Source organism: Rhineura floridana, chromosome 5, assembly GCF_030035675.1.
Source record: "Rhineura floridana isolate rRhiFlo1 chromosome 5, rRhiFlo1.hap2, whole genome shotgun sequence".
Lineage (NCBI taxonomy): Eukaryota > Metazoa > Chordata > Lepidosauria > Squamata > Rhineuridae > Rhineura > Rhineura floridana.
In genome coordinates this window covers 158,400,442-158,416,767 of record NC_084484.1, presented here as the reverse complement: position 1 = coordinate 158,416,767, position 16,326 = coordinate 158,400,442, and the positions used below count along the sequence as shown (strand labels likewise).

The following is a 16,326-nucleotide window of genomic DNA, read 5'->3' as shown; positions in this document are numbered from 1 at the left end:
TAGCACGTAGCCCATTGGACTCTTTTGGACCTTCTCACACCAAGGTGGGGAGGCCAGTGACTTGCATTGCTAGAGATAAGTTTGGCTTCATTGCTGTTTGCTTGCTATTTCTTATAATCACAATTATAATACGGCTCCTGCGGGAGTTAGGCTTGCTTTCCTAATATTGTATAGCCTCCTTTTTACGGGACATCCTGATTGGAGTAGGAACACATACCTAAGGCTAATGGTCAATCTCGCTAGAGGGATGAACAAGAGTACTTGCTGGATCTGTATGCATACCCCAACTTATGAAAAGGAAGGTATCCCACTGGTAGTAGGTACTTTATTGCAGAATTAGCCATAGGCCATGTGCAAGATACAAACAAGAATAAAATACAAGGTAAAAACATATATAAAATTTACAAATCATGGCATGACAATTCATATAGAACTTGGCTGGGCATTTGTCTTTTCGGCAAAGGACTCTCTCAGTTTGAGAGCTGCAACTGCAAAATTAGCAGACGCAACGGTCACAAAGTTGGAATCATCAGATAAAAGCGCATATATCATTTCTCTGTCAGAACAAGGTCTTAAGAGATTTAAAATGGGAGAAAGAAATTTCTGTCTAGGGTCGTCAAAGAGTGGACAGTAAAGTAAATAATGAATGATCCCTTCAATGTCCTTGCAGCCGTATATACATTGGCGCTGGGTTACTGGAATACCCCGAAACCGTCCCTCAAGATAGGCTGTAGGCATGGTTTGAAAGCGGAGAGCCGTAAAGGCTCTTCTAATGAAGGGTCTATCTATGGCTATTAAATAATTTGACATGTAGTGGTTGAGTTTGATGGTAGGATACCATCTGGAAAAGAAGGCCAACTCAATAGATGCTCGATCCTGAGCTGCATCATGGTTAAAAATCCAGTTGCGAAGAGCAGTGTTACTGAGCTCCACTAGCTTAGCAGGGGAGAGGTCGTATTTAGAAAAAATAGACAGCCACTCTGTGGCAGCTCCGACAGACTGTGTTTGTTCTTGCCAGCACTGCTTGGCCAAAGAGGCGCCGTCCATGTCATTAAGACGAAGCCAGTATCTTAGTAACGCTAGATCTATGTGTGCTGTTATTGAAGGCAGACCCACTTCTGTTCTGAGATGGGCTGCCGGGGTCCCCTGTGGGAGGCCCAGCAATTGTCTCAAAAAAATGTTCTGAATAGATTCAAGTTTAGTTCTGGCCATATTTCCCCAAAGTTCGACTCCATATAGGATTTTGGGGAGTATTTTTGCTTTAAATATTTTAATCAGCGGGGGAATAAGCTGGCCCCCCCGTGTGAAAAAGAACTTTTTAGCTGAACCTAGAGCTCGGGACCCAACTAGAGCCGCTGCTTTGATTTGTGCAGTCCAGGATAATCTATTGGATAAGTGTACACCCAGATATTTAAAGGTAGGAACTTGTTCGAGAGTAACCCCGTTTAAAGGCCATCTATTTTTAACTTTCATAAATTTCCCACAGATCATAACTTTTGATTTAGACTGGTTGATAGTTAGATTTTGGGCATCACAATACTCTTTCAATTTGTGAATCATGCGTCTGAGCCCAATTTTTGTTTGAGAGCAAAGTACCACGTCATCAGCATACAGGAGAACATTAACCTTTCTGTCACCAATAGAGGGGGGGGAAAGGCAGGTGAAGTAAGTGTATCTACAAGATCATTTATGAAAAAAGTAAAAAGAAAAGGAGCCAGTAGACAGCCTTGTTTAACCCCCCTTAGGACTGGAATTTTTGATGACAAGGAGCCCGTGCTATATTGGCGAACCTGGGCTACGTTGGATTGATAGAGAGCCCTAATCAGCCAGTATAATCTTTTATCTATATTTGAATTGGCCAGTTTTTCCCATAGGAGCCCCCTGTCCACTGAGTCAAAGGCCACGCATATCCCACTGGTAGGAATACCTCTGAATGCAACTGGTCTTATCTCAGATGAATGATGAGTCTCTGAAAAGTCTCGATACTACTCAGTATGTAGCCCTGTCCGGATGGACAAAAGGTGAACTTTGTTTAAAGTTCATGGGAGAAACATTCATTGGTAGCAGCCAATGTGAATGGGTCTTTCATCGAGCCAAAGGTAAATGGAGTCTCAGTAACTCCACTGGGCCAATTATGAGGAACAGGCGGAGGGTAATGGAACCATTGTGTATGGCTCTCGGGCACCAGTGGCTCTCATATTACAATGAAACCTGTACTCAAGAAGAAGCCACCATAGCCATGCTTATGTATGGCGAGGAAGGGGTGAGACAAGATAGATTTGCTCACATCCTTCCTCCCTTAATGGAAACAACACATAGTTATTGGTGGATCTGTGGATATAAGGATTGGAAGAAATTACCCATTAACGCAAAAGGAACTTGTTATATTGGACTTCTAGCCCCTGGAATCAGGATTGTGGACACCTTTCCTAAGGGTCTGATATGAAATTATTGAAGGGTAGCCCCAAGTCATAAAATCCTGGAAGCTTATAAAGATCTTAAAGCTCCAGGTGAGTCCTGGCTACGAGGTATCTTCCCCTTTTATGGGGCAGGGGCAAACCATTTAGATATCTTAAGAATTTGTACTCTGCTGGAGAACTTCACGAATGAAACTGCTGATGCCCTTTCTATGATTAACACTGAACTTAAACAAGTCCGACAGTTTGTCTTACAAAACCACGTAACGTTGGACTATCTTTTGACATCGCAAGGCAGAGTCTGAGGTCTTATTGGCCCAGAATGCTGCACCTACATTGTTGACAGCTCTGTAAATATCACTGGATCTATTGAGAATATTCACCTATTAGGATCTAAGGTGCATGAGGTTAAGACCTCTGGGTGGCAATGGAGTCCGGGGGATTGGTTCAGTGGCCTAAGAGGCTGGATAAAATCAATCCTCTTAGGACTATTGTTGGGTATGTTGTTCCTCTTTGCCATGTATATCTTGGTTAATTGTGTATTGTTTTGTTTAAAGAGTACCATGCAAAAGACCACCCAAATGTTAACACCGGCTGAAGTGAAACAAATGTACTTGGAATTTGATAGACAACGGGTGGAGGAGAAAGAGAAGGTGTTATCTATCATGCAAATTGGGATGGGACTCGAAAGGAGTCCCATAGGGGGGGAGTGAGGTGGATTTCGATCAATACTGAACAAGTCTGACTGCCATTTTCCCTAGACAGGGGGTCACGTAGACAATAGAGAATAGTGCTGTTGTAGTGAAAATGTGCCAAGGACACTGATATTGCAGGAATGGAGGGAGAACGGATGGAACGGGGCAGCGGATCACTGTAGCATTGTAACATAGAATAATGCAATGTAACTGTTGCCATGATTGTGACGGAGGTAAAGGCATATAACTGTCTGTAACTAACCACCATTTTGAGGAACAGAGTTGAGTCTCTACTCTGGCTAAGTGCTTAGCTAAATAAACAACCTTAAAACAGGCTTTGGCTTCATTATTAAGTCTCCTCAAAAAGAACTCAGTCGTAATTCCACGACAGTTAGTAGCTGTTTTAATTGTTTAAAAATGTTTTAATTAGTTTTTAACTGTTTTATTAATAATTTCAACTGTTTTGTAAACAGATCTTTACATTCAAGCGGTATATACATTTTGTTAAATAAATAAAAAATAAATACTATATACTTCAAGAGAGGAGACAAGTCTGCCTACTCAAGTCCCTCCAGCTTATGGTGAGTAAGGGGTAGGACAGAGGGATGTAATCCATGTAATTAAAAAAAACACCCTCAACAAGTAAGTGCCTGTTTGAGGAAGAAAAAAAAAAGTCTTTTCCTATCCAAAACTATTCCCCACATAAAGTAATGAAACAAAGTTTCAAGACTAGTAGCCAGGCCCCAAACCTGAGCCATCAGGAAGACTTCAGGAGTGGCAAGAAACAAAAAAAAGTGAGATTTTTTCCTTCCCAACCTCCCCCGAGGCTTGAAGAGTACTACAAAGCTCCTGTTCCAGGCTGGTTGGAACCCTGAACAAAAGCTACCTTGTAGAACCGTTTGCCATGCATTTTGTTTTATCTTTTGACGTTTCTGTTATGTTGTAAACTGCCCTGTAGCCTTTTCACAAAGAGTGGTATATACATTTCTTAAATAAAAATAAAATACTTTACTGGTTACTATGAATTGTATTTTATGCTGTGTTATTCTGGTTGTTGGTATTGTCTTTTATTCTCCTTACCATAAATTTTACAAAATCTAAGATTATGGTTTTCTCTCATAGGTCTCAGAAATTAAATTGGAAATTTAAAGGCCAAAAAATCGAACAAGTAAAGAAATTTAAATATCTTGGAATCACTTTCTGTTCTTCTCTTTCTTGGACTTCCCATATCAGGACTATAATTCTGGCAGCGCAAAATACCTCAAAAGCTATTATTAGATTTTTCTACACCAAGGGTGGTAGATACATTCCTGCTGCATTAAAAATCCTTAAAGTTAAGTTACTACCTCAACTTCTCTATGGCTTCCCGATTTGGATAGAAATTTTTAACGCAAAAGTTGAATCGGTACTCTCAAGCTTTTTGAGGGCCATTTTTGGTTTACCTCGTTGTGCCTCTTCAGCAGGACTCTACCTTGAGGCTGGAATTTCCTCAGTTGAGTGCACAGCATGGCTGCAAGCCTTTAGATTTTGGTCCAAGATGGCTTATTCAGAACCTTCCCTGGGTTATCTCCATCTAATATGGAAAGATCCTTTCAAAAGCCATTGGTCCAAAATATTTGATGAAAAATTAAACTACTTAGGCCTGTCTAAAGAACTCATGGTCACCTGGGATTTCAGGGTAGCCAAACAAAATTTAGACCAGCAGATAAAGGATTTAGATTGCCAATACTTAACGTCTAAGGCACGTTCCTCTTGCTCTCCCCTTTACTTTGGCTTAAGTTTTCGCTCTCCCTATCACGCATTATATATAGAAGAGTTGAGTCTCCCACATTATAGATTTTTGTTTTCTCGGGCCAGATTCAACTGTTTACCTTCTGCACTCCTGTCAGGTCGCTTCAATGGCATTTCTCTGGAAAACCGTTACTGTATTTGTAAGGCGAAGTTGCCAGAAACAGTTGGACATGTGCTTTTGGAGTGTGAATTATATCTGGAGGCAAGAAAAAAAATTATTGTGCCTCTTATCGATGGCTTTCCTGGTAGATCTATAGAATGGAAAATAAAATATCTTCTATCAGATAATCTTAAAGATAAAACTGAACAAGTTGCAAAATTTTTGTTTATAGCTCAATCTACACGTAAAAGACTGGTTCATGATAAATCTGAAAAATTTAAATCCTTTTAAAATATTTTATTGTATTCTGTTTTTGTATTTTGTTTTAAAATGGGTCTATGACTGTATAATAAAGAATTGAATTGAATTGAATACTGGTTACTATGAATTGTATTTTATGCTGTGTTATTCTGGTTGTTGGTATTGTCTTTTATTCTCTTGTACACCGCTTTGAGATATTTCCATTTTAAGTATTTTATAAATATTTTTAATACTAACATCATCAAGAGCTCAGTCTCTCAAACGATCCAGTTGCACTTGATTGGGAACCGAGGCTTCCCCCATTCTGAAAAAAATGGTAATCACTTAATACATTTAAGAACAGACAATCTACAATGTAAAGTTTGTATGAAAATGAAAAATCCATGGCCAGAATGCAGTAAAACAAGCTTGCATGTTGTTCTGCATGTTCTATTCTGCTTCCTAGTTTCCAAAGATGAGATGTTTTGTGGAGAGAGGAGAAAAAGAAAGGTAGTATGTTAGCCCAGAATGTAGGAGCCAGTGGAGGAAATAAGAAGCTGTGCAGGGCACTTAAGTGCTGCCTACTGGGACAGTACTGTATCTTCTGAGGTTCCAGACACACCACACATTTCTTCATAGCCCAAGTAGATACATAATAGCTTTCAATTTTAATGTTAACAGTCACAATAATAATTTTCTCACCACATACCATGCACATTTTCCCTATTAAATTATGAGTTATGTGGAACTATGGTATTTTCTAATAGGATTCAGATGGCTGGCAGCTCCATATCAGAGGTGTCTAAAACACCCTAGAAATTATCTCCAAACTGGAAATGTAAATGTTATTCTTGTTTCATGTCTGACAGCTTAAAATTACTTACCTTCCTCAGAGGATTCTTCCTCTTGTTTTCTGGACTACCCTGGCACAGGAGTTGCTTGCCTGCTGCTTGCCATACTGCAATGGTCCCAAAATACATTCAGCATCCAGTCATTGGGCAACAGGAAAAACACAAACCAGTAGCACTTCCTCTTGTGTACCAAGCTCAGCAGTAGTGGTTCAAACGCTATGATGGCTTTGCCTTTGCTCATATAGAAGTGGTTGCTGCAAATCTAGACACCAGATCCTTGCCAGTCTCCCTTAGCTACTGCAGCCCCCCATGCCATATTCCATTCTGTTCTGGAGGGTCCCCCAATCCTCAGGACCAGCTTTTTGGAGGGGAAATTGTACAAAAATTGGGTGCCCTGATTTGCACGTGCAGAAGTGCTTCCTGCTAACTAAGGCAAAGCCACCACTGGATGTAACCCAGCAACTGCAGGTTACATGGCAGCTGACAATGCTTTACAGATAATAAATTCACAGTAATAAATTCTAGTTTGCCAACCTAGTATTTATGCCAAAACAGAAAAGGAAGACAACCGTATCAAAAACATTCACGTTTCTCTCCAAGCAAGTTCCCTGAGGGAATGCTTAGGTCCTAGAAAAGACAATCATTTGTCCAGATTACCACCCATACGGTATCTGCTCCTCTCAAAGCCATTCTAGTGGATGTTCTCACAGCATAATCCAGCAGGAAACTCCTCCTCATTAGCAAGCAAGGAAAGAAAGTTACCTTCAAGCATGCAAACAGAACTTGAGAATCCCTTGTAACCTCCCTTTCCTCTCTAGTGTAAAGTACAACAGTCAGAAATAAGGCAACATGAATCTGGTTACCCAAAAAGGTGGGGGTGGAGGAAGAAAGTTACCTGAAATGGAAGGAAGGATGCAACCTTCTTCTCTGCTATATTCCTGAGACAGCATGGGTGAAGGACATCAACTGCACTTCAGCATCCTAACCATTTCCTAGAAAAAAACACATTTATGTTCGTTAAATAATCATCTAGGGTTTTTTGCATTTCAAAATTTGAGTGTATGGTTCCGTGCACTGGGACATTCATAAAACGGGACAGTTCACTTAGCATTACATGGTTCCCAATCTAATAGAGGTGATGTGATTAAATGGAGCCCCCCCTTTTGTTTGTTTGTTTGGTAGAACAACTTAATACATCAGACTGGCCCATTTCAAAGCATATATAATTCTATTCCCCCTACTGCCACACATGCACAGGAATGCACAGCGAGGACCAGGCAAGGTTTCTGTACATTTTCCAGAACATCCTCCATGACAGCTTATCAGGCTAATGAGCTCTTAGTGACTAGGATCTAGTCATTGCTTTCCTTGTGCATCTGAGTAACTGGCAATGCTCTCATCTCCCCTAAAAGCACATCTGCCAAGACTTGTGTGCCTCACATTTCCTGCTGAGCAGTGTTCAATAATCAGGGTTACTTTATACAGACAAGTAGAAAGCCAAAAATAAGAAACTGTTACTTGAGATTATAATCCCTCCCACTTTCTGGGAATATGGTGGCCACAAAAAGGGCATAGTTAAAACAATTGATTACCACCCACTATTTTGACTAAGTATGCTCAACTGAAGAAGCCAATCAACCTCATCTGTTGCAGAGTCCGCTATGAGAAGGGTTGTGTGTGTTCTGCTAATCTGCTCATGCACAGAATTCAGTAAACTCATCCTCTACTTCTAGTCTATGTGACTGCAAAGGCCAGTGTCAAGTTGTGTGGGAAATGGATGGTGAAGTCTAAGAGGCCAGGATGATGGTAGCAGATCTAGATCCTGAATAGGGAGTTTCAGCGACCAGGAGTTGGGACACTGTCCATACCCGACTGGAAGAAGCAGAATTATACACAATATACAAATTTCAATACATTTCTATGTGTACACATGTAATAAGATTGTTACTGAATCCAGCTTTGCCAAACACAAAATCAGATTTACCAGAGTCAGGTTTTTTTAAAAAACCAGCAGAGTACACACAGCCCTGATTCAAAGAGTACAATTCTTTCAACTTGTCTCCAGTTGATATTTTTATGTCAGCTACGCATAGTGAAATGTGCTCTCCCAGTTCATATCTAAAAATGGGAACCTATAAAGCCCAACTTGCAAAAGTGCTTATTCTAGTTTCCCAGAGTAGGATTAGCCTTTGACTGGTCAAATAGTGTCAAATAACAGTCACATATGTTTTAGTATTAATTTTATTAGAATGAAAAATTATATATATACACACACACTAATCATCAAAAATATGATACTTGTGCTAATTAGAAAAATTAGTTAACAGAGGCATGCAATTCTTTAATCAGCATCAGCTTCCGCTGATTTTATACTTTGCATCTGTATCAAAGTTATGATATAGGCATAGGGGCAACCAACCCTCATGCCTACCATTGCTACGTCATCATCATCTTCCACCCACACAGAAGCATTCATGGTTCCATGGAATATTTAACAATATTTGACCATAGTCAAATAGGCAGACAATTGATAGTCAAACTGACTAGCATGCCAATCCTATAAGCAGTCCCTGACCAGATGGAACACCATTTAACCCAGGCTTCAAAACACCAGTTAACCCAGGTTTTCCATGTGGTATTGCAAAGCATTACAGCAGGATCATATACATCCAAACACCACAGCAGAGGTACCAATGCACTGTCTTGATCTGGTGCTGAGACCAAACACCATCATCAACAGTATTGTGCATTCATTTTTTAGTATGAATATGCTTTGGAGGAGGATATAAGTCCTTCCAACAATCTCAGGATTGCGATGCCTGACATTTAGGGTAACCAGCTGCCCCAACACAATATGCTCTATATTGAATCACTGGCAACAGATGCCCATGCAGCCTTCCCTTGCAACACTTTGAAAGTTTCTACAACAAATATAGGCTTGCTCCAGTGCTCCATCGTTTAGTCAGAAAATTCTCTTTTTAAACTTTTGAGACTGTCTAAATGACCCACTTTTTCTTTAGGTTAAACATATCCAAGTCCTCTTAGTTTTGGCTCATGATTTTTCTATTTATATCCTTTTATCTGCCACACAGTGATACCCTAAATCTTTTGCAATTTGTCAGCAATTATAGAGTACTCTGTACTCTTTAGAGCTCAGCTTTTAGATTGCAGTAAGAGAAGCATCTTTACTAAGAGAAATTTGGCTGTTCATCCAGATGCCATATCACATTCTTGAAATGTTTGCAATTTCTTATATCTTCCAAAACTTGACAATATTATAGACAAATGTATTTGGTGTTTTTTTTTCCTTACTACATTTGGAACTTAATTTTGTTCTTATTAAAATTTTATCACTGCCATCCATTATGTCTGGAGCAGCGTAAGAGGCTACAGCAAGCCAGGAAAAACAACACTTTGTTCAAATCTTTTATCAGCCATGAACTCACTGAAGATACCACTCAGCTGTGAGTCCTGCAAATCTAGACCCTGCTGTCTGGTTGGCTAATTTCCACTTAACCTAGGAGGGCAGGGCCTTGACTGACTCCAACTCTAAAGGTTGCTCCCAGGGCTGTGGAGGCGGAGTCACGGAGGCGGAAGCAATTTTGGGTGGAGTCGGAGTTGGTAGAAATGTACCAACTCCGACTCCTTCATAAATGGCAAATGTATATTAACTAGTAATAACAATTTACTGTAGTAAAATGGTAGCACAAAGCATTTCATCACCCCAGGGATTGAGCTCGTGGGATTTGTAGTTTAAAAAAGTAACTTTTCCAAGCTCTGGATTCATTTGGTGGTGATGAAATGCCTTGTGCTACCATTTTACTACAGTAAATCTGTTATTATTAGTTAATATACATTTGCAATTTATGAAGGAGTTGGAGTCGGACAGTAGAAAAATAAAGGAGTCGGAGTCAGAGTCGGAGTCGAAGGTCTGGTGCATTGAGTGCATTGAGACTATCGGGTCTTGTTTACGGTGTTGTGGCTGGGGGCCACAGTTGGTTTTGAAGATTATGTATTATTTTTGTTGCCATTTGGTTTATGGTCTTATATTTCTATTGTTAACCCTTATTATAAATGATTAATGGGTTATTTAATCTTGATGTATATTGGATATGTTTTGATTAGCCTAACTTTTTTTATGTCCTGTAGACGTTACTTCGTTTTCTTGAAATGTTATGCTTTAATTATGTGTGCCACTCTGGGCTACAACTGGGAGGAAGGGTGGGATATAAATCTAATAAATAAATAAATGTATCTTTTAATATTTTGAGCCACTTTGAGCATGGTTTACTACGGAAAAGCAGCATACAGATAAACAGCAACGATGATGGTTGCCTTAGACATGTTATTCTCTCACAACCTCAACTGCAGATCTGCAATATGGAGATAATACTGACCTTACATGGTTTTATAAAGATGGGTGAAAAGGTTTAGAAGCATTGTGAACTCAGTATTGCTCAGCAATATCATTTAGTATAAATTTCCCCAATCAAACTAAATTGTCATGTTCAATGTATCCTCTAAGAGTTTGCAAACTGCCTATTCCTTCTTTCACTACAGCAATGAAGATGCTGAAATCAGGACTACTTGAATTGAAGATGCTCAATACCAATTTACATTCTCATTATCAATTCATTAAAATGATTACCGTTTATCTACAGTATTTCAAGCAACTGTGTATCCCCATAATGTCCTTTTCAATAAGACAAAAGCTTTGCTGAGAGACATATAACCTGTTGACGGCATCCCCTTTTCAACTCAACCAGTTTTTATTTATATATACAGTGCCTTGCAAAAGTAATCAGACCCTTGACCAATGCTCTCATATTATTGAATTACAAATGGAACATTGTAATTTAACTCTGTACGATATTCTATTTTGAAATACAAACTCAAAATCAATTATTGTAAGGTTACAATACATTGGTACAATGTACATCAGGTACATTGGTTTTGTTGGGGAATGTTTGTAAGAAACATAAAAAACTGAAACATGTTGCTTGCGTATGTCTTCAACCCACACACATTAATATTTGGTAAAGCCACCTTTCCTTGCAATAACAGCCTTAAGTCTTTTGGGATAGGTATGTACCAGCTTTGCACAGTGTCAGAGGGATTTTGGCCCATTCTTCTTGGCAGATTCACTCCAGGTCGTTCAGGTTGGTTGGATGTTGCTTGTGGACTGCAATTTTCAAAGAGCTCCACAGATTCTCAATGGGATTGAGATCAGGAATTTGACTGGGCCTCTGTAGGATATTTACCTTTTTGTTCTTGAGCCACTCCAATGTTGCTTTGGTTTTGTGCTTGGGATCATTGACCTGCTGAGAAGGGAACTTCCTCCCAAGCTTCAGTTTTTTAGTGGACTGAATCAGGTTCTCTTGCAGGATTTCCCTGTATTTTGCTCCATCCATTCTTCCTTCAATTTTAACAAGGTGCCCAGTCCCTGCTGATGGGAAGCATCCCCACAGCATGATGCTACCACCATCATACTTCACTGTAGGGATGGTGTGTCTTGAGGGATGGGCAGTGTTAGGTCTGTGCCACACATAGCGCTTTGAGTTTTGGCCAAAAAGCTCTACCTTAGTCTCATCTGACCACAAAACCTTTTTCCACTTAACAGCTGGGGCACTCTCATGCTTTCTGGCAAACTCCAGACATGCTTTCAGATGGTACTTTTTGAGTAAAGGATTCTTTCCTGCCACCCTCCCATACAGGCCAACGTTATGCAGTGCTCTTGATATGATTGACTGGTGCACCATTACTCCACTCCCAGCCACTGAACTCTGTAGCTCTTTCAAAGTGATTGTTGGCCTCTCTGTGGCATCTCTCACAAGTCTCCTCCTTGTTCGAGCTCTGAGTTTTGAGGCACGGCCTTTTCTTACTTCTTAATTCAGTAATATGAGAGCACTGGTCAGGGGTCTGATTACTTTTGTAAGGCACTGTATATATGACTGAGAATGAGGTTGGTCTAGAACATTATTTTTTTGTTTTTCGTATTAGCAGCAGTTCTAATTTTTGCACTGAAATCCAACATGGGTAACAAAACCAGCTTGCAATTCCCCTTTTTAATAGCATCTGGTGAAGAGTCTTAGCTAGCTGTTTAGTTTCATCTGTATAATGAATAGTGTGGAAAACAACTTTCTTGACTCAAAGAAATAAAAATAAATCTAGAATACGCCAAACCTTCACATTTCCCCCCACTGCTGGTTTTTTCATCATGGTTTAGGCAGTAATGGGAACATGCTGTACAGTAAGTCTTTGCTGCAAGTAATGGACATGGCACAATGACTGCCGCTGTGAAGAGCAGCAAGCTTATCTCACTTTGAATGGAAAAGATGAAGATGAGCAACAACTAGTCTGGATTCATGTACAATAGTTAGCTGGGTTATTGGTTGAATGAGGAATCAAGCCTAATTAAACCTACTGTGCATTTAATGCACAACACACTCAAACAGTCACTGGAAAACTGCTAAGAATACATTTCTAAGAAAATATACTGTACTGTTATTTTTCATTAAAATTGCTGTTAATTTGTTTTATTCTTTGAGAGCCACATTTGGCTGAAAAGTGGACTAAAAATCTTTTTTTTAATAATAGAATTATCTCAAGGACGCAATGCCAGCTTTCAGGAATGACCTATTAGGCAATCTTTCCTGTTCTGATTGGTTTAATTATGTAATATCTTGCCTATCAAGCTGCCAAATCTTCTCCCACTCCCAGGATCTCAATAATTGTATGAAAGTTAACCGGTGTGGTATAGTGGTTAGAGAGTTGGACTGGGACTTGGGAGACCAGGGTTCAAATCCCTGCTTAGCCACGAAGCTCACTGGGTGACCTTGGGCCAGTCACTGCCTCTAAGCCTAACCTTCCTCACAGGGTTGTTGTGAAGACAATATTGGGAGGGGGAAAACCATGTTTGTACATCACTTTGAGATTCTTGAAAGAAAGGTGGGATATAAATGTAATAATTAATTAATAAAACGCATCACTTGTTTTGGCACCAGTGAATGTGTGAATTATACTTAACAAAATTACAGATATGCCCTGCACCTCTAAATCAGAATAGATTACAGAGGCACATATATCACAGGTTGCCAAACATTTGGGCCCTGAGGCTCATTTGCAAACTGGAAAGGCTATCATGGGCATCACATTCACCCCCCCCAACCTATTCTATTCGTTACAATTGAATGTGTCTTTTAAACCAAAGGGAAGGAAGGAGGATGGGGACTCTGTGGGTGCCAGGAAAGGCCTCAGGGATCCATGCATACCTGTGGTTGCAATATTGACAACCCGACATATATAGTCCTTCCTAAAGTGACAAGTAGTGAAACATGTAGTTGTGTAAAAGGTACATTATACTTACATTGCTTATACCTAGGATCACCCATCTGATTGTTATCTGTGGGCACCATGGTGTCCTCAGGACCCCATTTTTGTTTAAAACTGAGATTTTGATTAGGTTGGGAGTAGACCTTTCTTCAGGGGGTGTTGGTGTTTTGGCTATTGGGAGGCGAGGGAACTCTGAGAATTGCCAGTTTTACCTCTGGGAAATGGATATTTCATGGCGCCTACACCCATTTCTTTGATTTCCAAAAGTGCATCCTGGTCCAAACTGCTTGAGAAAGCTCTTATTTTTAACACATTTAGATTATATTATTCATCTATTATTTTTATCTCCAATTTTCTTTAAAGGTATGCTGAAAAGAATGTTATCTTGATATGCTTCTGTTACTTAGTAAACCATACCATGTTACAATTTTTGTCTAGAGTGTAACTATGTTTGACATAGAATCTGGTAAGGGAAGGCTTAAGCCTCTGTCTGGTCACTGATTACCTTTTAAGACACTTTAGAGGAAAAATCCAAAAACACATCATCATATGTTGCACAACTTTATTGTATACTATAGCTATTGTTACGCAAGACTCTTCCAATTTACATATGTAATGTTTTGGACTTAGCTGTGTCCCCAATACAATAAAACCCACAACTGAGGCCATAATCCCCTTCTACTTTTTTTCTTAATAAATTATAAGTTACAGTGAGACAGAAGTACACACAAATAGTGTTACATTGGACAAGTATGGATGTCCTTGGGCAAGGCACTTTCAGTTTCAGGGCACTATCTTTAATTCATAAGATTAGTGACGCAAATTTACTATACTCTCAGCACAGTACAAAAAGCATTTCTCAAATTTTCTACTTTCTCTCGCCCTTTGTTTTAAAGTTGCACATCTCCTTATATTTGTTTCATTGAAAAATTGCATCAACATTTTTCAGTTCACCCGCTCAACCCACCCCTGGTTATTACAAAATTTGCATAAAAATTACCTAACACAACAGCTGAGCAGAAAATGATGTTCCACTGCTGTGGACTCTATGACCAGGAGTAGGAATTGTTTTATAATCAGAGTATGCCCACTATCGTCCACAGATAAAGGAAAAATTCCACTTCTGAGATGCATATGTACTTCTCCTGCCTTAGTTATTCGGGGAAAAAACACATAATAAGTGAAACCCCAAGAGAGATTATCCTAGATATGCATTCACTGGTTGGACACTAGCTTAATCTAACAAACAAAATTTACAATATTCACTGTAGGTGTAAAGGTGAAAACTACATACGTTTTCAAATTTACATCATGGGTAGTCAACCTGCAACACAGGTGCCACAAACATACATTTCTGGCATGTCCAGCCAAGAACGGAAAAGTGACTGGATTATGGGACAGTGTTAGGCCTTTACTTCTCATTGCCTATGCTGCTGCCTTGTTTCCTGTCCCAGAAGTTTAAACAAATATAAATAGCATACATCCTTCAGCTATTGAGAAGGACCCACATGCTTATAATAAAGGGTGTGCTAGAATGATACATTGCATACTTTAGTCTTCACTTGATTTACTGCTGCCAAAGAGGGCTGGCCATCACAACATATGAAACTGTCCTTCATTTATAACAGTTATCCCTTCAGTATCAAATTTCCCTCCTTTTACAAAAATGTCTATTGAATCTAATTGAAGTATATACATGAACAAAGCAATTTCAGCACCTCAGTGAGCCCAAGGAGAACTAAACACTATTGGTTTTGAGTGCTTAAAATATTGCCATACTTTTTAAATATAGCCAAGACAGCAATGCACACTAGGGCAAAAATTACACATTATGGGGAAATTGACTTCTTAGAATGTAAGAATGGCTCTGCTGAATCAGATCAAAGGCCTGTCCAACAACCTGTTTCCCACAGTTGCCAGTCGGATGCCTATGGGGAGTCCATGAGCCAAACTTGAAAGTGTCCCCCTCTATCACAAGTGGCAGTCAACTGAGTTGGGGTGGGCAGAGAAACACTAGCACTAACATGTTTAACTACACATAACCTGACACAAGTCAGCAGTGCCCATATTTCACCATAACCTGTAGGTCAGGCCTTAGCAGTTTTGCACTTGCAGACTAAATCTGTGGATTTAATTGCTGTTGGACCAAAAAAGACAATGTGAATGCATTCTAATGTGTCTTTTTAGATTAAAATGTCCTTTCTTGACTAAGTTAATGTTTAAGTTTTCTGAGATTTTGTCTAAATATTTTTTCTATTATTATTCCAAGCAAAGCCCCTTAGGAAAACATGCCTAACATGTTTAAGAATGAACCAACAAATCAAAGGAAGAAAATATTGCCTTCCCAAAGAGCACATCTGCTGGACTTCCATCTTCTTTATGCACAAGGCCATTTTTCACAATCTCCATTTTGCAAAGCGGAATAAAATCTGAAGCAAAGTTTTACCAAGCAATTTGGCTAAAAATATTTATGAACTCAAAAGCAGAGCTCTAAATTAAATCACATCACCAATCTAATTCAGGATTTGGAATAGACAGCAGACACATTTGCAAAAATGAAAGTGCCTGACAAAGGCCAATAGGTATTTGCTGATAGCCAAACATTTTAAAAACATAACAATTTAAAAGTTTAAAAACTTGCAACAATTAGGAAGAAGTATTTGCTGTTCTTTAACGCCTAAATTATAAGTCCACTTAAGTTAATGGAAAGACATCCAAAAGCCCCAAAGTTGACTTGTGGAAAGCAACCCTCCTCCAAAACAAAACAAAAATCTGCCAGCTGATGCCCCACACTCGCATCTAGGGCATCCCAACCCTCAACCCTCAAGACCGGCATTTCAGAGGAGATGCAGTGGGAAAAAGGGACTCAAAAAGCTTACTGCATTTGCGGGCTTGCACTT

The 16,326-nt window shown here is 39.4% G+C and overlaps 1 protein-coding gene across 5 annotated transcripts in view; it reads right to left on the bottom strand.

The window, feature by feature from the left end:
• Window positions 1-220: 220 nt before the first annotated feature.
• The window catches only part of PSPC1 (paraspeckle component 1), a 96,102-nt gene continuing 79,996 nt past the window's right edge, over window positions 221-16,326 (bottom strand). Inside the window, exons 7-9 of one of the 5 annotated variants that reach the window (XR_009762891.1) lie at window positions 6,990-7,086; window positions 6,128-6,201; window positions 5,262-5,705 (exon numbers count right to left, since the gene is read on the bottom strand). Coding sequence is in view for 1 of the 5 variants with exons in the window: in XM_061628605.1 (XP_061484589.1) it covers window positions 7,057-7,086 (30 nt within the window). In the remaining 4 variants the exon portion in view is untranslated. Of the gene's footprint in view, window positions 5,706-5,728; window positions 7,087-16,326 lie in introns of those variants that run through there. The other 4 variants (XR_009762888.1, XR_009762889.1, XR_009762890.1 and 1 more) reach the window with 4 other exon arrangements.